Source organism: Fukomys damarensis, unplaced genomic scaffold, assembly GCF_012274545.1.
Source record: "Fukomys damarensis isolate Sample0158 unplaced genomic scaffold, DMR_v1.0_HiC HiC_scaffold_39, whole genome shotgun sequence".
Taxonomy (NCBI): Eukaryota; Metazoa; Chordata; class Mammalia; order Rodentia; family Bathyergidae; genus Fukomys; species Fukomys damarensis.
The window spans coordinates 97,168,655-97,195,513 of NW_022900951.1; the positions used below are offsets into that span (position 1 = coordinate 97,168,655).

A 26,859-nucleotide genomic window follows, 5' to 3' on the forward strand; every position below is an offset into this window, starting at 1 on the left:
CTTCAGTTTGATTCTTGGTACCGCCACAAACAACAAAAAACAAGTGTTCAGATAGAAATGTATAGCAGTAAATGCCTACACTAGGAAATAAGTTAAATAAATAAGTTAATTTTATGTCTTAAGAACAAAAGTAAACCAAAAGAATAAGTTAAACCCAAAGATAGCAGAGGGGTAAAGAACAAGGATTAGAGTTAAGTGAAATATACAATAGAGAAACAATAAAAAAAAGTTAAAAATTCATCTTTGAGGAAAAAATCAACAGGATGACAAAACTTTACTAAAATCAGAATTGAAAGCAAAACCTGGTAAGGCGGCACTTGTCTGTAATTCTAGTTACTTGGGAGGCCGAGGCAAGGGGATCTTAAATTCTAGTCCAGTCTAGGCTATTACTTAGTGAGACCCTGTCTCAAATATAAATTAAAAAGGGCTGGGGATGTAATTCAGTGGTAGAGCTCCCTCTGGGTTAGATGTTTGGAACCACAAAAAAGATACAAAAATGTGACACTACTAGACTTACAGAAATAATGGATGATTACAAAGATTGCTATGCATAATTGTACAAATTAGATAACCAAAATGAAAAATGACAAACTCCTAGAAACACTCAAATTATCAAAACATGTAAGAAACAGAAAATCTGACTAGACCTATAAAAGTTCAGAACCAGATGGCTTCACTGAATTCTATAAATATTTAAAGAATGAGTACTACTACTTTTCTACGTCTTCCCAAAAACTGAAGAAGAAAAAACACTAAATAAGTCATCTTAAGAAGCTAGACTTACCGTGATATCAAAGCTGGAAAAAAATAATCAGAAGAATGCTACAGACCAGTACTTTTTTATGAATGTAGATGCAAAAATCAAGAAATACTAGCAAACTAAATCCCACATATCAGAAAGATTATATACCATTACCCAGTGTAATGAATACTAAGAATTCAAGAACAGTTCAAATTATGAAAATAAGTGAATGTAATATATCACATTAATAGAATGCAGAAGAAAAACCACATGATGATCTCAATTGATGCAGAATAAGCATTTGATAAAATTCAACACCTTTAATGATTAAAAACACTCAGAAAACTAAGAAAAGGAGACTTAACTCTACAAAGTGCATTTATGAAATGTGCAGTTAATTCATATTCAATGGTAAAAGAATGAAAGCATCTCCCTCAGATCAAGAACAAGACAAGTATGCCCAGAGTACCTACTCCTATTCCAAATTGTATTAGAAAGTGCAATTAAAAGACACCAGGCTAGAAAAAGAAATTAAAGGCATCCAAATAGAAAAAAATATAAACTATCTGTTTTTAAATGGCAAAGATACTTAGACAGAAATCCTTAAAATCTATAAAAATGTATTAGGGCTAGCACTTTCAGCAAAAAATGCAGGTTATAAACCAACATGCAAATATCAGTTGCATAGAGTTGAACACACTGACAATTAAATGTAAACTAAAAATCAATTTCATTAATAAATGTATCAAAGAGTAAAATATTTAGAACGTATTTAACAAGGGGTATATGGGACATCAAATGAACAATACAAAAATTACTGAAATTTTAAAAAGACCTAAAAATAGACATCTTGTGTTCATGGATTGGAGGATTTAATATTAAGGTGACAATACCCTCCAAAGTGATCTATAGATTCAACATAAAGTGATCTATAGATTCAGAATCTTAATGAACTTTTTCATAGAAATGGAAAGGCTTGCTAGGACTAGTGGCACACATCTGTAATCCTGGCACTCCAGAGGGTGAGGAAGGAGGATCATCATGAGTTTGAGGCCAGCCTGGGCTACATAGTGAGTTCAAGGCCAGCCTGAACTACATAACAAGATCCCGTCTAAAAATAAATAAATAAATAAACAAACCAATGAACGAAAAAAAAGGATGATCCTAAAATTCATATGGAATTACAAGTGACCCAAAGACTTAAAAACAATCTTGAAAAAGAGCAAAATTGAAAGACACACACATCCTGATTTTTAAATTTATTAAAAAGCTATAGTAATAAAAATGGTATAGTACTAGCATAATAACACACTGATGGATGGAACAGAACTGAGAGTCTAGACACACTCACACAGCAATTTAAAACAAAGGCAACAAGAGCACACAATGGGAGAAAGAAGAGTTTCTTTGAGAAATGGTGTTGCGACAGTGATATCGACATGCCAAAGAAAGAAGTTGGACCTTTACCTCATGCCATATACAAAAATTAACTTAAATGAGACCAAAACCTAAATGTAAGAAATCAAACTATACAATTCTTACAAGAAAACAAAAAATAAAAGAAAAAAGAAAACAAAAAGTCTAAAATTCCAACAAGATTGAATCTGGCAATGGTATCATAACTGTGACACCAAAAGCAACAAAACAGATAACTGGACTTTATTAAAATTAAAAACTTTTGTGCAAAGAACACCATCAAATGATTGAAAAGACAATATAGTTGGAGAAAATATTAGCGAATCATTCTATCTGAATAAAAAATTCTTACATCTCAACAACAAAAGACACACCTATTTAAAATACAGCCAAAGGTGAAAACTTTTCTCCAAAGAAAATGTACAAATGGTCATTAAAAGCACATGATGAGATGCTCAAGGTAACAACAGTCACTAGGAAATGAAATTCAAAACCACAGTGAACTACTGCTTCACCCTACTAGGATGGCTATCATAAAAACAAAACTAGAAAACAGAAAGTGCTGATGAGGACACGGAAAAACTAGAACCCTTGTACACTGCTGGTAAAAATGTAAAATGATGCAGCTGCTGTGGAAAAATTGGCAGCTCCTCACTAAGTTAACACAGAATTACCATGTAACCGAGCTACTTTCCTCCTGGGTATAGTCCCAGATGATTTTAAAACAGAGACTCACATATTTGTACACAAATCTTCACAGCAGCACCATACAAAATAGCCCAAAGATGGAAACAACTCAAATGTCTATAAACTCATTTGACAGGGCCAGGGATTTAGTTCAGTAGTGCTCCTCCCTGCCTCCTAAGTGCAAGGTCCCAAGTTCGATCCCCAGTACCAAAAAAAACAAAAACAAAAAACACCCCTCATTCGATAAACAAAATATTATTCAGCCATAAAAAGTAACTAAAGCCAGGTATGGTGGTTTATGACTGTAAGCCACCACACTGGAAGGCTGAGGCAGGAGGATCCCAAGTTTGAGTCCAGCTTGAGCAACTTAGTGAGACCCTGACTCAAAACAAAAATAAAAAAAGGGCTGGGGTGGGGCAGGGATGTACCTCAGTGGAGCTGTGCCTGCCTGGCAAATGCAACATCCTGAAATTCAATTCCTGGTACCCCCCCAAAAAGGAATTAAGTACTGATACATTTATAACATGGATAATAAGCCTTGAAAATGTGCTAAAATGGAAGACAACACAAAAGGTCACATAATGATTCCATTAATATGAAATAACCAGAATAGGCAAATCTAGAGGGAAACATCAGTGGATTCCAGGACTGGCGGTGGGAGATGAAAAACGACTGCTTAAAGGCTACTGAGTTTCCTTTTGGGTTGTTCTGAAGTACACAGTGATGATGGCTACACAATATTGTGAATGTGCTGAATGTCTGAATTATATGCTTTAAAATGGTTAGAATGGTAATTTTACATATTACAAAAAAATTAAAAATGCTTTTATTACAATTAGAGGATCAATAAGGATCTGTTGTTTTGAAGTTTGCAAAATTGTGACATTCTAATGTGTCTAATACAGTGCATTCATATATTCTGTATCAAATTAAAAAGGTTTTACAAATCAAAAAAAGTTTTTTTTTTTTTTTTTTGAGACAGGGCTATGTAATTCAGGCTGGCGTTGAACTACTGGTGATCTTCCAGACTCAGCCTAATTACAGTATGTATCACCATGCCTGGCTGGTTGTGCTTTTTTCTTATTGTGCTAGACATGACTTCTAAGGATATTAAATATGAAAGGATATTATGTGTCCACTCAAAAAAAGAAATACCATTTCTTCTAACAGCAATGGAAAAAAAGGAAAACTGAACAAAACCCTGGATTTGAACCTGTTCACTATTCAAAAGCAAGTTTTCTTTTGTAGGCAACTGAAAATATTCATTAATAAAGCATTACCAAAGGACACCATTTTATAAAGTATAATTATGTAAATTCCCATTAGCACTGTTCTTTTTTAATGAATAATTTATTTTAGCAAGTTTTATATAAATGAGAGGAAAAATATGCTCGTAACACTCTGCCATTTGCATCATTAAAACGTTTTTAAATAAAAACAGCTAATTAAAAGATCCATGGATAATAAGATTAAAAATCAAACTCCTCAAACCTTTAGACACAGATGCCTGAATGAAATAATCTAATTTCCTTAAGTGTACACACACCTATATGGTATGAATTTCAAGAGTAATGCACAACATCATGTTAAGACCATTCAGCAGACTCAGGAACTAAGTTCAAAAAACTTGGAGAAACATTTTTTTATGACAGTATTTGGCCCAGAATTCAAACTATTAACAGAAAAGACAGATCAAGTGCTGTAACTAAAACATAATCATTTATTCTGCTCTCAACTTAAATCTATAATAGCTGTATGTTTAATTTATGAAACTAGTTGGCTTTGAGGACCTGAATGAACAATGTTTTTCCTTGTACAAAAAAGTATGTTTTCTAAAGCGACATTTAGAAATAATTACCTACCTTGAATATTCTTGGAAATTTTACTTTTTTTTTACCATATTCCCTCAGACTCCTATACTATGATCTCAAAATTGCTACAAGAATAGGAAAGATAAATTTTAAAAGTAAAACTGACAAATGTGAATTTGTTAAAGGAAATCATTAGGATGATTTAAAGTCCTGTGGTTTTATAACCTTCCTACAATACTCAAATTTTAAAGATCTTCCCCAAAACTCTTTTTTAAATAGAAGTTTTATTGAAGAAAAATAGAACCACCATGTACACAGGGAAAAGAGCACAAAAATAAAACTGATACAGAACTAAAAGTCACAATTATCCAATGTAGTTTGTAACTATTTTTTAGTATCTTAAACAGCTCCCCTTAACTTATTTAATAACCTTGCTCATTTTTCAGGTGAAACAGTATCAAGTTTTCAAAGAATTAAAAACTTCAAGGGAAGGAACCCACTTTGAGGATAAGGAAGTTGACATCAAGAGTCTCTTCCTAATAGGACCAACTCCACCTAAAAATTGCTTAAGAGTAACTACTGAGTCTGGTGTAATAGTCTGCAGATCTTAAGAGACCATCAGGGAAGAGTTAGAATACTGATGTAGATGGTCCAGTATGGAGAGAGGGTAAGCTAGCTGCATTTCCTTGCCAGATGAGCTCCTATAAGGAAACCAACAAAAAGCTGAGAAATTATAGGCAATGACTGCTCATTCAAAAAGAATTCAAAAGGAGTTCTAAATACTACATATATAGTTAGACATCAGTGTGCACGTTGATGCAAGTAGAGAGGAACAGGTGACTTTAAGATAGACAGATAGGGCTGGCCACAGGCTCTTGAAAACTCAAGAAAACAATCAGTAGGGGACAGGAGAGTCCCAAGTCTCCTCAGTTGAAGATCAGGACCAAGGCATTCTTAATGGCTCCAAATAGGCAAGGAAATATGAGGTTGCCAAGAAGCATTAAAAGTTCTAATTTGTAAAAAAACAAACCAAAAGTTTCTGCATTTCCTTCAGGATCAAATCCCTTCAAGGAAAAACAAACAAGAAGGCAAAAGAAAAACCCACTCCTGGTTAAGCCTTCTGCTCACATTACAGATCTGAAGAACAATACTTTTGAAATTTTCTATGTATGAACAATCATAGAACATTCCCCCTGAAAGTAGATGTCCAGTGGCTATGAGAACTCATAACGTCAAGCAATTTTGAAATACAGAACTTGAAATTCCTCAAAAGGGGGTATGTGGAGAAAATGAGGGAAGACCTTTATATCTAGGGTTTTAGAGAATTAGAACAAGAATGACACTAAGGCTCATTTATCAACAAAGATTTGTGATACTTCCAAAAGAAAACTTTGGTAGAGAAAATGGGAATGCTAACAATCTATATTGGTCCAAGTTGAAGCTAGAACTTTCCAAATAACACCTAAAATCTAATGCATGTTGAAAAATAGTTGATGTATTTCTGCTCCTGTAATTATTTTTAAAACATGTTGATTTTGGTCTCTCTTGCAATTATCACATTGTATTAATTTTTACTATGAAGAGTTGGATTTTTCTCTCTTACCATGTACAATGCTCTAGTTCAAATGACCAGCAATTTTTCTATTTTAGCTAGTTTTATAAGTACCTGTTAATTTGCACAGTAAACTTGGGGCTAAGCTATATACACACATCCCATATTCACAAATAGAAAATTTTAGGATGTGAATATATAAGGTATCATACAGCAACTGTTACCCTAACTGAGAACTTGTTTGCAAATAATTTTTTTTTAAACATTCCTTTCGGTGTAAGAGAACACTGCCTAATAAAATAACAATAGCTATGACAACCTTTTTCTTCCAAAGGAAAAATCACAAAACAGGTGAACAACCAAATCCAGGGTGGTTTTTCTATTTGATAAATACATCCAGAACTCTGTACAGTAAATAAAGTGTGCATGCAGTTTTAAGTATCTTCAAATGACACTTTAAGCAAATAAATTTTCTGCTTCATAAGTAATGGTGTATAAGAACTCCCCCCCTTTAATAGTCATGGGGACCTCTTCCCCAGTTCCAAAGTGGAATCATGAAGACCGGTACTTTCTTAAGAGTTTCTGCACATCATACTAAATAACATGCAAAGAGCTCAACAACATTCTTCTTAAGGGTAAGTATTATTCTTTAAAATGGGCATGTTAACCACTGAGAAAAAGTCCACACAACTATTTCCATTACACTGCTTCATTTGGTCATTGGTAGTAAAAAAGAAGTCAAATAATACAGAAGCAACAGGTTAGTTTATCCAATGGCTACTGCATATGATACCAAATGCTCCATGGCCAACATTCTATGCAATGTAATTGTACTGGTTTGGATTTTCTTTATCTCTTTCCATGTAGTCCCGGTCAATTAAGGATTCTATTCTCTTCTTAAGATCAGCAGGCTGTAAGAGAAAGTAAATTTTCAACGCAAAGTTCATAATCATTAGCTCAAGTCCATTTATCATCACACCATTAAAAGGAACAATTTTGGAATACACATTTACTGGATTTCATAACTTAATAAAATTACTTCTTTCAATCCCTTTAAGGAAAAAATGGAAACAAAGCTTTTGTACATTGGGAGGGGAATGAGGCTTGAGAAAAAAAGAGGCAGGAGGTATTGTGTACAGGTGCAAATTCCCTATGATGAGTGTTATCATTATGTATGTCTAAATGCACCAATAAACGTTTTGCTATAAAAAAGTTATTTGATTAAAAAAAAAGAACCCCATTTTAGTGAAAAATATAATGAAAACAAACCAGATGAGGAAATATTTTTATTCTACATACCATACATTAATACCATCATACTCTTGCCATATCACTATACTTTCTATTACTTTGCTATTTTAAATAGATCTTCCCAGAACTAGTTACCCTCTGCACAACTGAATGCAAGGCTAAACTTACCATAACCCCACACAAGGAACACATTATAGTTTAGGGAAAAACTGCTATCTAGTTTTACCAAGACAGTTTGAGAAGGTAAGCTTTTTCTTAGGGAAAAGCTAGTTCTCCAAGCTCTCAGTTTTACAAATTAAGTTAAAGCTATATAGAAAAGACTATATTGTATCTTTTGACAGTAACCAACCCTATGCTGTATATTTTTAATTTTTCCTTCCTTTTACTTGCCCTACGCTTGCTCTGTAGAGCCTATCTTTTCCCTATCCTTCTGTTTTTTTTAACCTTTAATAAATATTTGATAAATTCTATTTAAAAGAATACTATATGGCAGGGCATGGTGGCACATGCCTGTAATACCAGCACTCGGGAGGTTGATCGCTGTGAGTTCGAGACAAGCCTGGGCTACATAGTGAATTCCAGGTCAGTCTCAACTACATAGTGAGACCCTGTCTCAAAAAAAAGAATACTCTATGAAGTCAGGCATGGTGATGCACACTTATAATCCCAATCCTCTGTGAGGCTAAGGTAGAATACCAAGTTTGAGCCCAGCTTGGGAAACTTAGTGGGACCCTGTCTCAAACAAAAAACTTAAGGGCCGGAGATTTAGCTTAGTGGTTCGGTGGCCTGCCTTGCAAGTGCAAGGACCCAAGTTCAATCCCCGGTACCAAAAAAAAACCCAAAAAAACAAAAAACAAACAAAAATACCTTAAAAAAGGACAAAAGACTATATCAAAATGGCTTGATAAATGAAGTATCATATCATAAAGCACATTTACGTATCTAAGGTTTAATGTAAAATTTAAATGTTATCTATTTTAAGTGATTTGGATTTCTGAATCTTCTGGTTTAAAAAATCATAAAGTTTATAGCTTGTCATTATGACTACACTTTGCTTGTAGACGACAACACCTATAAAAAGTCTATAAGCAGTCATCCCTTGGTATATGCAGGTGATTAGTATCCACAGACACTAAAATCCACCAATGCTTAAGTCTCATATATATAAAATCATAATGTACTTGTATATAACCTAGGCACATCCTCCCATACATTTTAAATTGTCTCTAGATTATTTATAATTTCCAATTCAATGCAAACAGTTGTCATATTATGTTGCTTTATGCATTAACTGGGGAATAATGACAAGAAAATATCTGTAGATGTTTAATACAGGTACATTTGTTTTTCAGATGGGGATCTTATTGTGTTGTCCAGGCTAGCCTTCTACTTCCATTTCCTGAATAGCTGTGGCTACAGATGCCCATCACTCTACCTGGTGAACACAGCTAAATTTTCAATTTGTGATGCAAAGCCCATGGGTATGGAGTGCTGACGGCATATACTCTTAATCTGAGCATATATTTTGAGCATATGTAAATGACCACTTGATCAAAAGGAGAAAAGTCAGGTTCAGAGGATCATACCTACTGTCCCAGCTACTCATAAGGTCAAGGTAGTAGGATCACTTGAGTCCAGAGTCTCAAGTGTTGCCTGTCTGGGCAACACAGTAAGATTTTGTGTTGAAAACAAAACCAACACAAAAGGAGGAAAGAAGAAAAAGATAGGCCATCAAAAATTTTATCTAGTAATCTCAAGGTTTGAAAATAAAATTATTTTCATCTCTTAATTATGATGAAAGACCTAGAATAACAGCACAATGCTTATTACAGTGACCTCCTAGCATCAGGGATCTCTCTGGCTAGAGATGAAATGAGTGTTAAGCTGAGCATGAGGGTGAGAGTGTGGTAAGAAAAAGGCAGTAATAATAGCTATCCAGTGGTTACTACATGCTAAGTCCAGTGCTAAGTTTTTTTTGTTTTTTTTTTTTTACATTCGTGATCTCATTTAAGCCTCACAATAATCCTATGAGGTAAGTACAATTGTTTTTTCCATATTACAAAATAAGAAACAAATTCAACAAGGTTAAATATTTACCAAAATTTAAAGCTCTTACGAACTCTAACAACCAGGAGTCTGGAGTCTATTAAGAGCTTATCAACACAAGAATTTTAAAACAGTCTAAAACTTGTCCAATACAGTATCACATTGTCTAAGCATCTTTATTATTGGGAATTTACACTGGGTCATGTCCCATTAATGACCAATTTCAGTTTAACAAAACTACCATTAAACTTTTTAAAAGATAACAGCTGGATATGGTGGTGTACACATGTAACCCCAACACTCAGGAGGATTGCCACTAATTTGAGGCCAGAATGCAATACAGAGCAAGACCCTGTCTCAAAAAACTGAAGGAAAAAAGACACTAAAGGGAGGTTAGATTTGATCACTACATGCTGTATGCATGTGTGAAAATATCATCCTGAACCCCATTAATATGTATGATACATGTTAAAAAAAAACTTAGTATTTTAAAAGACAGTGGACACTTGACTTACAAACTCAATTTGTTTGGGAAGGCTGGTTATAACTCAAATTGGTCAACTGAAGGGCTCAGGCTCCTCTACACAGCCTTCGAAGTCTCCTTCCTTACACAGGCAGATCTCAGCGTCCTTAGAGACAATGGCTGAGGATTTCTCAATGAACCCCACAGAGGAAAGGTGTTGTAATGTTCCTTTCAGAACACTGTAAGAGTTAAATCTCTACCTGAGACTATCTAGAAGCACAAGCAGATAGCATATGGGTCATAACTCAAGACTTTGGTCATATGTTAAAAATAAAATTCTGGGTGGAGGGGGTGAAGGGAGGGCAGGGGTATGGGGAAAAAATGATAACCAAGTTCTGTCATGTAAAGGTACAAGATTCCAATGATGAATGTAACTGTACTGTATACCTAAAATGTACCAATAAACTCAGTAAGATATAAATAAAATTCTGGTCAAAAGCCAAGTTGTGCATATGTCAGGTGAGTCATAACTCGAGGGTCTTGCTTTGTAGTTCAGGCTGGCCTTGAACTCATGGGGATCACCTGCCACAGCCCCAAGTGCTGAAATTATACATATGGCTAAAAGAAACTTAATGATGACTAGTTATTTGTATTTTTTTTTGCAGCTGTTTTTGTGTTTCTGGGGATCAAACCCAGGGATCTCACGGATGCTGAAAAAGTGCTCTACACTACTAAGCTACACCCTTTCCCCTGTACAATTTATTAACTAATTGAAAAAATTTAACAACCTAAAAAGTAACCAAATCTGTCAAATACCAAGATATTTCAAATATAGATGAATGTGAAAATTTCAAAGACTCATTTAGTCATTAAAACTTTCTGGTATGAAAGGCTTTATAAATTGCTTTCCCTCTTTCTCACAGCTGCCTACATATAACAACAAAGTTTTTGTTTCTTTTTTTTTTCAATCATGTGCATGAGCACAGGAAATCAAAACTTGTCTAAATGGTCTTGAGGCCTAATCTCCATTTTTAAAACCAATGTCTAAAAATGTAGTGTATTATTCATAACAAGGGCAATATGAAAACACTAAAGTACCCACCTTTACTGGAAATTTTAACTGGTTATATACTTCTGAAACAAGGAGATTGTGGCTAAGTGTCTTTCTCATTTTCATAATTCGAACAATTGCAGCATCAATTTGATACTGTCTATCTTGAAATACTCTTTCTGTAGTACTTGCTTGTTCTTCAACCTAAAAACAAATGTTTTAAAATAAATGCACTGTACCTGAAGTGAAGCTTGTATTAGTCACATACATAAACTATGTATGTTTGGCACATGATTTTTTGTGTTTTTGGTACTGGGTATTGAGGAATGCAGAGCTACATATTCCCAGTCCCCTTTTTTATTTGTAGATAAAGTCTGGTGAGTTGGCCAGGTTGGTCTCAGCCTCCCAAATCACTGGGATTATAGGCATGTTCCACCAAATTCAGCAGGGACATGTTATTGCTTTCAATGCATTGAGATATCTAAATGAGGCCTTTAAGTACAGACAAAACAGAACAAAATCCTAAAAACGACAGTTTTTACTCTTCCTGATACATCAGTGTGTTCTACTTATGAGGAGTTATTGATCAAATTTCTGTATGACAACAGCTTAACTATAATATGACTGACTCTGACTTCTGACTCAAGGCATTAATGAGCTAAGCAAACTAGTTAAGAGCCAGTCTTTGAAAATTCACTTTTATTTGGTAATATATAAAATCAAAATGCATTGTTATGTTTCTTCAACAGTAACAGAAATTTAGGTATTTGGGAGTCACTTTACCAATCATGATGTTAAAGTAAAAATGCTAATCTTTTGTAACTAAACCAAAATAGCTTGGGCTTTTTGCAAAAGTTTTTTTCTGGTATAGCTAAATGTTTCAGAAGAAAAAGGTAATCTTTTTTTTTTTTCAGTACTGGGGATTGAACTTTGGTCCTTGTGCTGGCGAGGCAGGTGGCAGAACCACTGAGCTAAGTCCCCGGTCCTAGGTAATCTTGATGTTATGAAAAAGTCAGAAATTTGTTTGAAGATACTGACCTCTTTGCCATATTAAAACTTTTTCTCAAGTATTGCATTAAACTTTGTTGTAACTGAAACCAATCTGTTTTAGGATACTATACTTTTTTTCCTTAATAAAAGTGTCTTGCAAAGTCAAATAACAAAAACAAAATATTCAACTTTATTGCTAATGAAACAAATACTAACTAAATCACTGTTTTTTTTTTCACCGATCATGTTGGCAAAGATTTTAAAAAGAAAACACTGTGTTTAGTGCATGTGGAGGAATAGTAAGAGAGGCGCTCATATGCTTCTGGAAAAGGATAATTTGGTCCAGTCTTTCTGGAACACAATAAAGCATTATTTACTAAGACTCTTTGAAGTGTTCACAACCCTTTGACCCCAAAAATCTGCTTCATGAATTTATCATAAAGGAAAGATAAGACAGATTAACATTTAGGTACAAAGATGGTTCTTCAGTATTACTTATAATATTAAAAGGCATAAATTCAAATGTCCAATAATGAAGTGGTTGAATAAATTACAATAGCCATGTAAAAAAATACTGTGCAGCTAATTATTTTTGAAGATAAGTTAATAACATGAAAGTTTTATAGACAATGTTAAAATGAAAAAGTATGTAACACTATGTTGAGTATCAAACCAATCGTGCATTTCCCAACAAAAAGAAACTCTAATACTGAAACATTTGCAGATATAGACAGAGAAATATTAATGGTAGTTGTATTATTAGTGGTATCTTTATAAATATATATTATAAACATATAATAACTCTAATGCATTAGGACTAGAAAAAAGTGAAAGATTTACCGTTTCTTTCATCTGGATTTGATTGATCTTTATTCTGAAAAGTTTGTGTTTGAAATCATCATTACAAATAAATTTGTCACCATCTTCAATATCTTTTCCCTTTGGATTTTTTGCCAGAACTCTAGCTTTGCCACAGGCTAATGACTGCAATGTTCTCCTTAACTCACCATCCTCTGAAGAAGAAAAAGTCATTCAATCATTTGTTAGCAGCTCACCAGTATGAACAGCTACATTCAAACTCAATCTACCTTCCATCACCATCCCTCTATTAAAATTCTTGTTTTCCCAAGTTAACAAAATAAAGACTTCTTTTTCCTACACTGTAGAATGGCATTTCTCCTAGCCATCTTCTAAACGACAGCAATTATTATTCCATGACATTTCACTTTTCCCTTCCCACATTTAAAGGACACATCCACCAGGCTGCTCTGCTATCAATTCCAGTATGTCTACTGTTCCCATTAAACTGTGCTATCTTTCCAGTTATAGTGATACTGCTAACCTGGTTGGAAACCCTGGACTCATCTTTTAACTCTTTCTCTCTTTCATTCTTCAAATATCTAGTAGTTGCTTCCTTAGAGATACCTCTTCTCCATTCTCACTTGGTCTCATTCTAGTTTAAGCACCTTAGCCCTTTATGCCTGAAGAAATCTCTTTTGAGTCTTTTTTTTTCTCCAGTACCAGAGATGGAACTCACAAAAGGAATCTCTTTATCCTCTTTAGTTGCCCTGTCTACTGATTTCAGGTAAGCTGTCCAATTATGTTCCTTTCATTCTTTCACATATTTAAGATTTTATAAATGTAGGTTTCATTTGCTACATTTGTCAGGCTATGATCAGGCCCTATCCGCATTACCTATCAAATTTTGTAGCTCTTTATTCTATGCTACAATTAAAATCTTCACGATTGCTGCTTCCACTGTACCCACTCCCACATTAAAGTCCTTTCTCACATTAATTCCTTCATCTGCCTTCTCCCTGACCAAACCTTGGTCCAGTTCAAATCCCAGTTCCTTCATCAGGGTTTTCCCATTGTGCCAGGGGACAATGATCTCTTGCTTTGCAACTCCTAACATACTTCTGGTCAGTACCACAGACTGGTAACTTACTGGCTTTGAATTATTTCAAATGCCATTTCCCCCCTTTCCCATGGTTATATTAAGAGGACAAACGAGCTGGGCATGGCGGTGCATGCTTCTAATCCCAGCACTCTGGGAGGCTGGAGCAACAGGGCAAGTACCAGCCCAGCCTGTGCAACTTAGCGACTTTTCTCAAAATGAAAAAGGGGCCCGGGCATGGTGAAATATGCCTATAATTCCAGCACTCAGGAGGCTGAGGCAGGATCACCACATGTTTTGAGGCCAGGCTGGGCTACAAAGTGAGTTCAAGGCAGCCTTTTGATAAAAAAAAAAAAAAAAAAAAAAAAAAAAAAAAAAAAAAAAAAAAAGGAAGGGGCTGAGGATAAATGGCAGTGTAAAGGCCTTGGGCTCAACCTCCAGTACTCCCTCCCAAAATATGCTTGTGACGTGAATGATTCAATACAAACCTATTCCAGTAGCTTGTTTGATCTCTTCTAAACTGAACTCCTCTCCCTCATTAAACATTAGCAGCACCAGTGTTTGAAAAAGAGAGACCTGGAGTTCTTTTTTACCCTGTTGAAGAAATAGCAGTGTTTAGCTATTATTTTATAAACACCAAAAAAATTAATCAAATAAATCTCTTACAGGAAAAGCATTTTTCAATTAGTGGGTTTAGAAACACAGATTAACATTATCCAGAAAAAAAACTACTTCAGGTGGTAATACAGTATTTTTTGGTGTAGAGGTTAGGAGTGATCCTGCTGAAAATAAGGAGAAGGATTAGTTGACCTTTTAACAGATCTTTTTAAAGCCTTATAATTAAAACAGAACAACAAAGTACTGTTAATTCAGCCCTATATGTCATTACAGATATTCATCACCCGTAGCAATTCTTTTAACTGCATTTTTTACTTGTTTGATTCAGATTAGTCACGAAAAACTTTTTGAAATTAGATATGGGCACTGCTCTCCTTAACTCCCACTCTATTCTTTAGCTCCCAGCAACAAGAAGATTCCTGTCAAGAAGTGGCAGTGTGAATTCTGCACCCACAGGTGAGGAAATGTGGGGGAAAGGGGTTATTGTTTTAGGTTTTACAGAATGGCCAAATCAATTATGGAAAAGACCACAATCATAAAATACATATACACAAAACCATGAAGGACTGGGGCATTTAGCTCAGTGGTTCTGCCACCTGCCTCACAAGCACAAGGTCCTGAATTCAATCCCCAGTATCAAAACACAGTGAAGAGCAGGGCATGGTGGCAACGCCTATAATCCCAGCACTCGGGAGGCTGAGGCAGGAGGATTGCTGTGAGTTCGAGACCAGCCTGAGCTACCTAGTAAATTCCAGGTCAGTCTCAACTACATAGTGAGACCCTGTCTCAAAAACAAAACCAAAACAAAACAAAAAAACCCCCACAGTGAATAACTGTGACAAGCAATCACTGCTGTCATGCACAAGAGCTTGAACCTTCATGTAAAGAGTTACAGCCTCAACATTAAAGACAATAACTAAGTTTTAACAATATCCACTTTCTATAATCCCAGCACTGGGGAGGCTGAGGCAGGAGAATCGCCACGAGTTTGAGACAAACATGCGCTACATAGTGAGTTCAAGGCCATCCTAAACTGCATAGCAAGACCCTGTCTCAAAAAAAAAAAAAAAAAAAAAAAAGAGAATAACCACTTACCTCTTTAAATTCTGCTTTTAGCACACAGTGTCCTAGGGTCGATTGCCACTGAAGTTTCCTGCCACTATGTTTGCCTAGATAAAATGTCTTGAAAATCTCTTGAAGTTTTACCATCTAAAGTAAATAAAATAAGGCTTATTTAAGCTCCATATCCAATACCACATTCATCACTTTTTATACTTGTCACACGTGTAGCAATTTAAAAGTTTTATAGATTATATTCAGTAGGTCCACCAATCACTTTGATATAAGGTGATAATCTCCCTAATGCCAAATTTAATAGCATTTGTCAGTCTTTATACCCTTTGATCTCTCATAGTATTTAATCATCTCCTTTTATGAAACAGTCACCTTCAGTGGTTTTTATTCCTCTGTACTATGCTGGTGACTTTATATTGCTGCTGCTTCTAAACAGCTTTCCTTTGCAGGTTCCTCTTCCTATCACCTGCTAAATGTAAACCTTCTCTATAGTTCAGTTTCTGCCTCTTTACTTCTTCTTTTCTATATTCTCTTTTCTATTGAGGAAAATCAAGTCCCTGGGTTCCCATGATCATCTCCACAGGGTACTTTTGATATTTCCTCCTCTCTGGCCTTAGTTCCTCTTCTATGCTTTGGCCCTGAGCTAGACATTTTCCCAAGAGTTATTAAGGGTATACTCAAGCAGCCATCATTTCACAATCCTGCTTCCAACTAAAATACGTATGAGAAGAATTTTTTACCACTAGGAAGAATGAGAGGTATAATCCAGGAAAAAGAAGGAAGAGTTGAGGAAAACAGCACTCAATCTAGAAACCTGGTTTCATTAGCTAAATGCTAAATTTAAGTTGGAAATTGTAGTAGAAGAATAAAATATTAGAAAACTGGTATTTGTTGCTGGTGTTTATTGATATGAGCTTTTAAAAGGCATCCATTTTTAAATGATAAAAAGAAGCATTATTTATATGCCTATTACTAAGGTCCTAAACAGTAAGTCTTACCTCTGTTGGCAAATGAACTTCCATAGGCACATATGTTGGCCAATAACCCATTGTCAGGATATTCACAGTTAATTCAATATTCCCAGGTACATTCTGATTCTGCATATACTATAATAAGATTAACACATACACGGAGATCTTTAAATCAAAGTACACACATTTCACATCATAATAATGACTCATTTACAAATTATTCATTATGAAAATACATGCAGATACAGACTATCTTGAAATTATAAGCAACTATTAAGAGGACTTTAAAGCTGGGCATGATGGCGCATGCCTATAATCCCAGCACTCAGGAGGCTGGGGCAGGAAGGTCACTGCAAGTTCAAGGACAGCCAGGAATAGGTAGTGAGTTCAACACCAGCCCAAACTACATAGTGAGAACTTGCATCAAAAAAACAAAAACAAAAACAAAAAAGACAAAAAGGACTTTAAATGAAGCCTACACAAAATGCACTAGAGAAGTAAAGAGATTAGTATTTTGATACAATGGTACACAAGAATCTTATGACATCATTCTAGGCATGATTGACTCAGTTCCTCACATATAACTGGGCTGTTAAAGGATTTTTTCTCCATTCTCTCCCCAATACCACATACAGTCCAAACCTTGGGAAATCCCTGGGTCACTTGAAACACCTTGCAGCAACCCCCATTCCTCACCTTACCAGTCAGCTTGTTTCCAGTTTTTTACCCGCTCTAGTGCCTGTTTACAATGGGTGCTATTTAGTAGGAAAGGAAGAAAAGGAGAAAATGGCAAACAGACAAACCTTATTTTGTAGCTACTATAGAATCTGTGATCCTACTGACCCTAATCAGAGTCTTATAAGTCACTTTCCACTTTCTATCTTATCAATATATTGATAAGGAACTCATTCCCAAATTACCAAAAAGAAAATCTAATTTTCTGTATCACCTATGTTGTGTTTTTTAAGACAGGGCTTCACTATGTTGCCCAGGTTGGTGTCAAAGTACTGGGCTTGTGTGATCTTTCCACCTCTGCCTACGGAGTTGCTAGGACTACAAGTGCCCACCAAAGAACGTAGCTATGTTCCTAAATATTTCAAAACAATTGTTTCACCTAGCTTTTCATTCCCAATGTCCCCCAAGGCTTCATACAAACACTCCTGCCTCTCTTCTGTCCTCATTTTAAGCTCTGGATGTGCAAATCACCAAGTGATCAGAAGCTGAGGAAAACCTTGATCCCACTGTCTAATTAGCTCTGCTGGTGCTGTCTTCAGTTTAGTACATTAAACTTCTATTTCTGTGTTATTTTGTTTATTAAGAATAAATGCAGAGCTGGGGATTATTTAGCTCAGTGTTGCCACCGCCTGCCTCCCAAATGCAAGGTCCTGAGTTCGATCCCCAGTACCGAATAAACAAACAAACAAATAAACAAACCCTAAAGTAGGTCAGATATACTTACATTTCATTGGTGATCCGTCTCTTCTACTCTGAAGTATTTACAATAAATAAATGTTTCTATATATCCTGATCAGTACAAACTGCCACAAGACAACTAAATATATTTGTTTAAATAATTAAGTAAGAGTTTAACTCACTTTTACCTGTTTGAACTGAATCATGATGTCTTTAGAAAGTTCCATGTCTTTAAACATTCCTTCAAGTTTGCTGGTGAAAGCAGCTCCACATTCTATTAAAGATGTTTATACATTTATAATATTTTAAGGTGGTTAAAAACAAAGAATTTAAAATGGGAAACACAAAATGCAAAACTTACTTTAGCATGACACATGATCTGCTACTATTCATAAGAATGCATGCCCTAATTCATCACATGTACATAAAGTGACTGACAAAAGAGACAGTCATTTAAAAAGTAAAAATTAAACTACCATTTCCCCTCAGAAATCCAAGAAAAGGGAGAGAGTAACAAACCTACCATGTTTAAGTTTGGACAGCATTGATTTTTCAGCATCTACAGATGCACTCTTCCCAACTAACAGGCGCTTGGCTAAATCTTTCTTATAGAAGGCCTCAAAAACATCCTTGCCTATATTAAATAAAAAACACAAAACTCGTAATATTCCAATTAAAGTTCTGAAAAAATGGCTTTTAAAGGGCTTGATCAATCAGCATTATTACAAGTTGTTTTACTTTATACAATTTATCCACATTTGTTTAAATTCTAGAGTACTGAGGTCTATTTCCATACCAGATATTTCAAAAGTTTTCTGTAAAGAATTAGCAGCACATTAACCTTTAAAAAAGCTTTAGTCAACTGATAACTTTAGAGCCAAAACTCAAGAGATTAAAACAAGTAGCAGAAGTTCAAGCTCTTAATAGTGGAAAAATCAAAGTAATGCCAGAGATTTAGCTCAGTGGTACAGTGCCTGCCTGGCAAGTATGAGGTCTTGAGTTTGATCTCTGGTACAAAAAAAAAAAAAACAAAACAGAAAGTACACAAAAAAATTAAGTAACACTCTCTTAAGTATCCCTAATGAATTAAATAAAATTTTAAACCTCTAATTCCCAAACAGTTCCCCTAGGTTACATTTACTTGTTAGTTTCTCCGTGAGTGCTTTATCTCAAAAGAAAACTACTTTTATTTACTTTTTTGTTTTCAGACAGGGTCTCACTATGTAGTTCAGGCTGGCCTTAAACTAAATACGTAGCCCAGGCTGGCCCTGAACTCATGGTGATCATTCTGTCTCAGCTTCCCACATACTGACATTACAGATATGCACCAATACGCCCAATGTAAAAGAAAATATTAAAATGAGTAATAAATACTTACCATAGATAAATCTAAATATGATCATAATTTTATCTAACATTTTCTCAAGTTCTTCATCTGTAGCTTCTTTGTTGCCTGCACGAAGTTTTGAATCTACGTATTTAGCTAAAATGTGAGGAAAGTTTGTTGTTTAATGAATGGACATCTATAAGGTACTAGGCACTACATATACCCGAACAGAAGTGACATATACTGAGTTTTTCAGTACTTCAGATATAGAGATATAGATAAAGAGATTTTTTTTTTAAGTCTCCGAAGTCAGGGAGATCAAGTTCAATGCCATCCACTTAATAAACACTAGAGTTTTAACTCAAGCTCAAGTCTTTTGACTTCAGATTGAGTGTAAGCTCCACTATAAATATGTTTGTTAAAATGGGAGTGTGGCTGCACATAGCCCTGTGTGAGGATAATCAAAGCTGCTGAAAGACATGAGGCGTCTTCTGGAGTTTCCATTTTACACTGATGAGAACCATTCTTAAGACACTTTTCAATTAAATATATCAGATATACTACAGAGTAGAAGGCAAAAAATTCGTAAAACTTTCAAAGATAAATAGACTTCACAAAAATTTAATCCTTTTGACATAGGACCTGAGACCTTTTCAGGGTTCCTCTCCTGTGACATTAATGAGTACATGAGTGGGAAAACCCAAGAGGCACTGCAGTATATTCCACATCTGTACACTACATATGTGTGCCCAGTTGTGGTTTGTTTTCATGCTGGACTTTTTCCTTTTTCACTGACAACAGTAATTTCATCCTTCCCTTCATATAGCCCTAACTGTAAGCCTACAGATCTAATACTCTGTTTTCATTTCTAAGTCACTGTAGGCTTGGAAATTAGATAATCAAACTTATTATGTGTAAAAGTAAATAGGGTCCAATTATTTTGTCTTACAAAGAAAACATCTGGCATATGGGCTTTGAAATGTTCTTTATCTTAAAGTACTTTATTTTCCCTCAATACTGAAGTTTGAGCCAAGGCTTTTACACTGAGCTCCCCAGGCCCTTTTTTTTTTGAGAGATGGTCTCACTAAGTCACTAAATTGCTCAAGATGGGTTAAAATTGTGATCCTTCTCCTCACTCAGCCTCCCAGAGGGTTATAGGCGTACACCCTGTGCCTATCTTAAATCCCCATCCATAGTGACACTTTTCAGACATGGTATTACCAGCTAAGCAACTGCAAATAAATGAATGAGGTGCTGGTATAAAACAAACTTGTCAAAATTTCAGACTTAGAGTTTCCGAATAAAAGATAACATTAAAAGAACGGGCAAAAAGATTCAAAATATACCTATAAGTTCAGCAGGTTTGTTTGGTCTTTTGTTAATGAATGTTTCAAATGCTTCTTTCATAGCATTGATAAATTTTTCATTCTTCAGAAAGCAGATATCAATTATATGGTCAACTTTATCTTTAAAATCCAGCAATTCCTGAACCATAGTCTTATCTTTTTCAGGATTAATAACAATAGTGCTCCCAAATGCCTAAAAACAAAAATTGCCATGTTTTACAGGACTTGATTATCTACAATGAAAACAATACCAAAATCATAAAGATCCTAAAATATTAAGACTTTTTGAAGTGAAGAAATGAAAACTTAAGTGTTAAAAGATACAATTCATCTATAATCACAAAAATAGTAAGGAATGACCAGTACGTACACAATATCCTAACAGAGTATCATTAGAACCTTCTAGATCTTTTCCTTCTTTCTTTCACTTTTTTATTCATCTGCAGTGCTGGGGATTGAATCTAGGGCCTTCACACTGATCTACATCCTCAGCCCTTTTTCATTTTTGACACAGGGTCTCACTAAATTGCTCAGACTGGGCTCATACTTGCAATCCTCCTGCCTTAGCCTCCCAGAGTGCTGGGATTACGCATGGGGTACCACGCTCAGCTTTTCCTTAATTTTAGAGAAGTCAGCTTTGATTTTCTCAAAAAAATGGCAATCTGTCCACATCACTCCAGAAAGAATAGCTGCTATCAAGGAATCAACCAATAACAAATGCTGGAGGGGCTGTGGGAAAAAAGGAACCCTTCTCCATTATTGGTGGGAGCGTAGACTGGTGCAACCACCGTGGAAACTGGTGTGGAAATTTCTCAAAAAATTAAAACTAGAGGTTCCGTTTGACCCAGCTATACTTCTTGGTATCTTTCCGAAAGAATTAAAAGCGTCATACCACAGTGATATATGCACACCCATGTTTACAGTGGCACATTTTGTAATAGCTAAATCTTGGAAACAGCCCAAATGCCCATCAATGGATAAAGAAGACATAGTTTTTTTATACAATGCCATAAAGAAAGAAGGATGAGCTTCAGACATTTATAGCTAAATGGATGGACCTTGAAACCATACTCCTAAGTGAAATATATTGGACACACATGTCTAAATACTGCATTATTTCTCTGGTGTGAGAAACCTCTGGTGTGAGAAACCCAAAGTGGAAATAAGGACTGAAATGTATAATGAATGTTGGGAAATGGGAAGAAAGTGTTCAAATGAGAAGGGGAACAAGGAAAGAGGAAGAGAGAAAGGAAAGGATAAGAAAAACGTGAACACAGAACAAAAAAAAAATAGAAACAAAGCTTTTGTACACAGGGAGGGGAGGGGGCTTCAGGGGAGAATGGAATAAAATAAAATTTATTTTTTAAAAAAACCAAAGGCAAAAAATAAATAAATAAATAAATAAAAAGTTAAAAACCAAAGGCAATCTAGTTCCAATGTAAAATTAAAGAAAAGAAAGAAATTGTGAATTTAAACACAAGTACTCTTTCCAATTTCACTCCTTTAATTTTTGGAACTAGAAATCACATGAGGTATCAATCAGATTTTACTGCTGATTTGCCACACAGCTATCATTCTCAGGGTGAATTCTCAAATGTTTTGTTACAGTCAAAAAAATTCAAGTTTTTCTTACCTAATAAAAATGTGGAGCAACCCGTGTGAGACCCCTCCTATCTCAGAAGCTAATCTTATTCCACATTCCTATTCCCCAATAAATGTTCTTACTCTAAAAAAATGCAGATCTAACAAGAAATGCTTGCTGGTACTCAGTCTGTCTATACAGATCATAAACCATGAGAGAGATGTCACAGGTAAGTTGTTAATACCTTTATGTATTCAATCCACTGTTGCAAGAGAACCTGAACTCCACCTCGAACTCTGCTGAAGAGCTGATACAGGAGAGATAAATCTTGAATTCGGTTTTCATCAAGGAGGCTATTTAAACCTGAATTTTTGAAACATTTTGGCATTAAGATATAGCAAACAAAAAGGTCAGATATTTTAGTAAAATTTAAGTTAAGATTATTGTGATACTGGCTTGAACTATGTATGAGTAGTCTATATATGAGTTGTAATGTACATTTCCTCTGACCTAAACCCAACTGTACAACCACCTTTCTGGGTAAAAACTAAATATAGCTACTTTAGTTGATGACATAAAAAGTTGACTGTATAAGCCAGTAGTGGTGATCCAATGGCATGTGTGCCACAGCCGGCTGCTTATATCATTGAAAGGTCTAAAAGGTTCACCATCAGTGGTATTTGTGCCATGTATGTGATAAATCAGATTACAAACCAATTTATAAAAATTGATTTACACAAATATAATTTTAAATTCTTCTCGTATATACAATATTCATATTATGTCTAGCATTAGTATACATAGTTGTACTTCACAGAGCACTGAATGTGTTCTATGATACATACATCAGATAAAGAAGTTATCTATGCTGCTTACAGGAACTCCCTGATTTGTAATAAATCAAAAGTCATGCATAAATAGGTCAAGTTTAAATGAGGTTTTATTGTATTTGATTTTCTGAATGAAGCAATGTAACTGCATTAAAGTTCTATGTATACCCCATTTTAAGCCAGGCATGGTGGCATAGCCTGTAATCCCAGCATTCTGGGTGGCCGAACCAGGGTGACTGAAGGTTCGAGTCCACCCTTGGCAATTTAGTGAGACCTTGTCTCAAAATACAAAATTAAAAGGGTGGGGGATATACCTCAGTATAAAGGTCCTCGGTTCAATCCCCAGTGCCACACAAAAAAGATAAGAAATCCCCAATTCCCAGTTTCTCTTTTTTCTTTTTGGGGTGAACCCAGGGCCTTGTTCACACTAGATAAGCACTCTACCACTGACTACATTCCTAGTCAACCCCCACATCCAGTTACTTTATTGCGCCAGTAGATCCCTTTTCTCACTTCCCGTATCTTTCAGTTAAGGAAACTGGCACTTCCATGAAGTTTACTATGATGAATAGGAGGAAAGGGTTGTGTCTATCCTCAGAAATGCAGCCACATGCTTATCAACATTTAAAAATGGCAATATAAAAAACTTTACTAGTTTGCCACTACCTAAAATAATCTCTTATTACAAATTGCCAATTACCTTTTTGAAGAATTGCTGTTAAATGTTCACCTAGAAGTTGTTTTTCTACAGTAGCAATTAATGATTTCCTACAAGGAAAAAGTTTAGAATTACTGAATTTGATGTTCCAAAAAATGTAATGCCTCTGAGGATAATAATCAAATAGCTCATTTTATGCTAGTTCTAATATTCTTATCCTATGTAAAAATTTAATAGTGCTCAAAATTATTCTACTTTATGCCTAGAAGAAAAATAGTGTGCATTTCAAAATTTGATTTACGTCATGAAATAAATGTCTCCATGGTCTTGCTGTGGCTAGCGTTTTCCAAGTTTTTCTACTTTTATTAGGAAAGTAAAGAAGTTATTTATGCTGCACACCTTGGTTGGTATTTAGGAAAGTACAGAAACAGTTTTTCCCTATGAATACCCATTGAATTTTAATCAGCCTAAAGATTTTTAAGATCACATCGGCCTCTAATACTATTTTAAAATTATGTCCTGAACACACAACCCATAGTCAAATACTTGAATAAATCTAATTAGCTAGGGAAAAAATAACTTGAAATCTGAATTATGAAAATAATCATTAAAGTCTCAATAATATCTGAAAATAGTTACTAATATGCCTAAAGTGCTGTAAGTGATTTAACAACATTTTAAGGCTATGAGGCTTAACATGTAATACTTACTGGGTAGTCTGATCTAAGTAGGTAATAAGTCTGTCTGCTTCTTCATCTAGACGTTTGTTTACATGATGAAGATATTCAGGAACCTACAAAGATAAGTTTTTTATATTATTGTTTTCCTCCCCATAAATCATTCAGAAAATGTCAAGTCCAAAAGATCCTGGAAGCAGCCCTGTCAAATGTGACAGGGCTAAATCATATGTAAAATTATAGGTAGGGTCTATGATCCAGAATTCTGGCCTTTAGGAAGAAAGAAAAGAAAGGAGCTCCTAAGTGAGCAAACAGCATCATAAACTGGGAAGATAAATGCAAAGGGAAGTGTATGTTCTACAAAGTAAGGTTTATGGTAAATGATAGTGGATTTACTAATCACGAATTTTAAATACCTCTCTTTCTTGCATTAACTTTTGGCCTTCAGCTGCATACAGCCGGTTAGTTTCTTCCAAAAATCGTTGTTCAAAGGAATCTTGATAAATCTGGGGGAGAAGGGGAAAACAAAGGAATTCATTTATTTAATAAATATTTACTGATGTCTTTTATTTGAACAGCACCATGAATGCGGTTTTTAATCATCAAACTAGGGACAGCAATCAGCTCTATAGGTAGTAAAGTAACTTACTTGCAAATCAGAAAGCATGCTTAAAAGACTTCGGAGTAAACTTCTATCAATTGCTTCACCATTTCTTTCCCTCTCAATCAAGAGAAGAATGCCATCAATTGTCTTATTTTGGACTTTCTGATCACTTATAATATGAGCCCTAAATAACTCCAGTCCCATGTCCCTAAAATATAAAACATATAATCTAAATTAATTGACAATACTGCTTCTGAAGAGCCTTACTTAACTTCTTACCTCATATTAATTATAGCTCCAGGCTTTGAAGCAGCAATTTTAAAAGGATAAAATCCACACATAAAAACATTAAAGAAACTCATTGTATCTTTAATGAGAACTGAAGCTAAACACTTGTCTTCCTCTATAACTAATTTTTACTGTATTATTTCCTCTTATAGGTTTCTTCCTTGATCATATCAGGAGATAAAATTAGTTCCAGTATATGAAATAATTTTCACTGTACTGGTATTGAAAGCTTATTTGGTCATATACTAACAGTACTCCAAAATCAGTGAACTATGATCACTGCTGTAGATTTATCCTAGATACATAGTGAGAGGAAGAGTTCACTATATTACTCTATTTTTGTGTATGCAGACTTTTCCATAACATTGTTTTTTTCCCGTAACAATGTTAAAAAAATAAGTAAACTTTTTTTTGAGACCAGGTCTAATTGTATAGTTCAGGTTGGCCTCGAACTCACTGTGGCTCAGGCTGGCCTCAAACTCACAGCAATTCTCCTGCCTCAGCCTCCTGTGTGCTGGGATAACAGATGTGTACCATCATGCCCAGCAAACATAAATAAACTCTTGATGATCAGCAAAATAATTCACTTATAGATACTCTAGAGCAAATTTTAATCCTCTCGCCTAACAAAAATACGCTCAGGGAAAGTTAGCTATCTTTAATATCAGCAGAGGCAAAATATAATTGAGTAGGTAAACTTGCTACAAAAGGCTAGAAGCCAAATGTGTACTTTCAGAATATTCACAGTACTACTTGCTCTCTTTCAGTAGCGTAATACTGATTTATAACAAATCTTTTAAAACTCAATTTTATTTTATCCCATTCTCCCCTCAAACCTCCTCCCCCTCTCCCTATGTACAGAAGCTTTTCCCCCCGATTTTTTTCTTCTAGTTTCACTTTTTTTTTTTTCCTGGTACCAGGGAATCAAACTGAGGGCCTTGCAATTGCCAGGCAGATGTGGTGCCACTGCACTAAATCCCAGGCCCTTTCGCTTTTGTTTTTCTTGTCCCTCCCTCCCTCCCTCCTCCCTTGTATAACAAATCTTTATAATATTCATAATTATTTTTCTCACATCCTTACCAAATGGAGGGTAGCATTGAATTCTGAAGAACGTAAGTTCTATCCAAAAACAAAAAAATGCTCCTAATCATGATCTGTCAATGAAAAAGAAAAAGTAAATAATTTTTATACTTGTGAAACCAAAATAGTCACTCGATAAAATAAGCAACACTGCTGCTTAGGGACTATTTGATTAATATGGGGACAGACCTATATCAATTAGACAGAAAATCAATATAGTTTTACAAATGATGACAAATATAATGAAGCCTAAAGTGTCAGCTCCACATGAGCCCAGAAATCATCTAAAAATTGGGAAAAATGGCCCAGTCTTATTGAAGAATTCCAATTAATAAATAGAAAAAATGAGAAAAATATACCATTAGACATACACCATAATTTTTGTGGAAAGATGGACATTAAAAACCAGTGGGAAAGGCTGGGGATTTAGCTCAGTGGTTCCACTGCCTGCCTCACAAGCACAAGGTCCCGAGTTTGATCCCCAG

The 26,859-nt window shown here is 35.0% G+C and overlaps 1 protein-coding gene across 2 annotated transcripts in view; it reads right to left on the minus strand.

The window, feature by feature from the left end:
• Nucleotides 1–4,240: 4,240 nt before the first annotated feature.
• Cul4b (cullin 4B) overlaps nt 4,241–26,859 on the minus strand; it is a 37,357-nt gene continuing 14,738 nt past the window's right edge. Inside the window, exons 5-20 of one of the 2 annotated variants that reach the window (XM_010629570.3) lie at nt 26,375–26,448; nt 25,052–25,214; nt 24,819–24,908; nt 24,436–24,518; nt 23,768–23,835; nt 22,482–22,600; nt 20,656–20,848; nt 19,361–19,465; nt 18,506–18,616; nt 18,165–18,256; nt 16,597–16,704; nt 15,620–15,733; nt 14,395–14,500; nt 12,850–13,022; nt 11,071–11,223; nt 4,241–7,119 (exon numbers count right to left, since the gene is read on the minus strand). In XM_010629570.3, coding sequence (XP_010627872.1) covers nt 7,024–7,119; nt 11,071–11,223; nt 12,850–13,022; nt 14,395–14,500; nt 15,620–15,733; nt 16,597–16,704; nt 18,165–18,256; nt 18,506–18,616; nt 19,361–19,465; nt 20,656–20,848; nt 22,482–22,600; nt 23,768–23,835; nt 24,436–24,518; nt 24,819–24,908; nt 25,052–25,214; nt 26,375–26,448 — 1,848 coding nt within the window. In that variant the 3' untranslated portion in view covers nt 4,241–7,023. The remainder of the gene's footprint in view (nt 7,120–11,070; nt 11,224–12,849; nt 13,023–14,394; nt 14,501–15,619; nt 15,734–16,596; nt 16,705–18,164; nt 18,257–18,505; nt 18,617–19,360; nt 19,466–20,655; nt 20,849–22,481; nt 22,601–23,767; nt 23,836–24,435; nt 24,519–24,818; nt 24,909–25,051; nt 25,215–26,374; nt 26,449–26,859) is intronic. The other variant, XM_010629571.3, reaches the window with a different exon arrangement.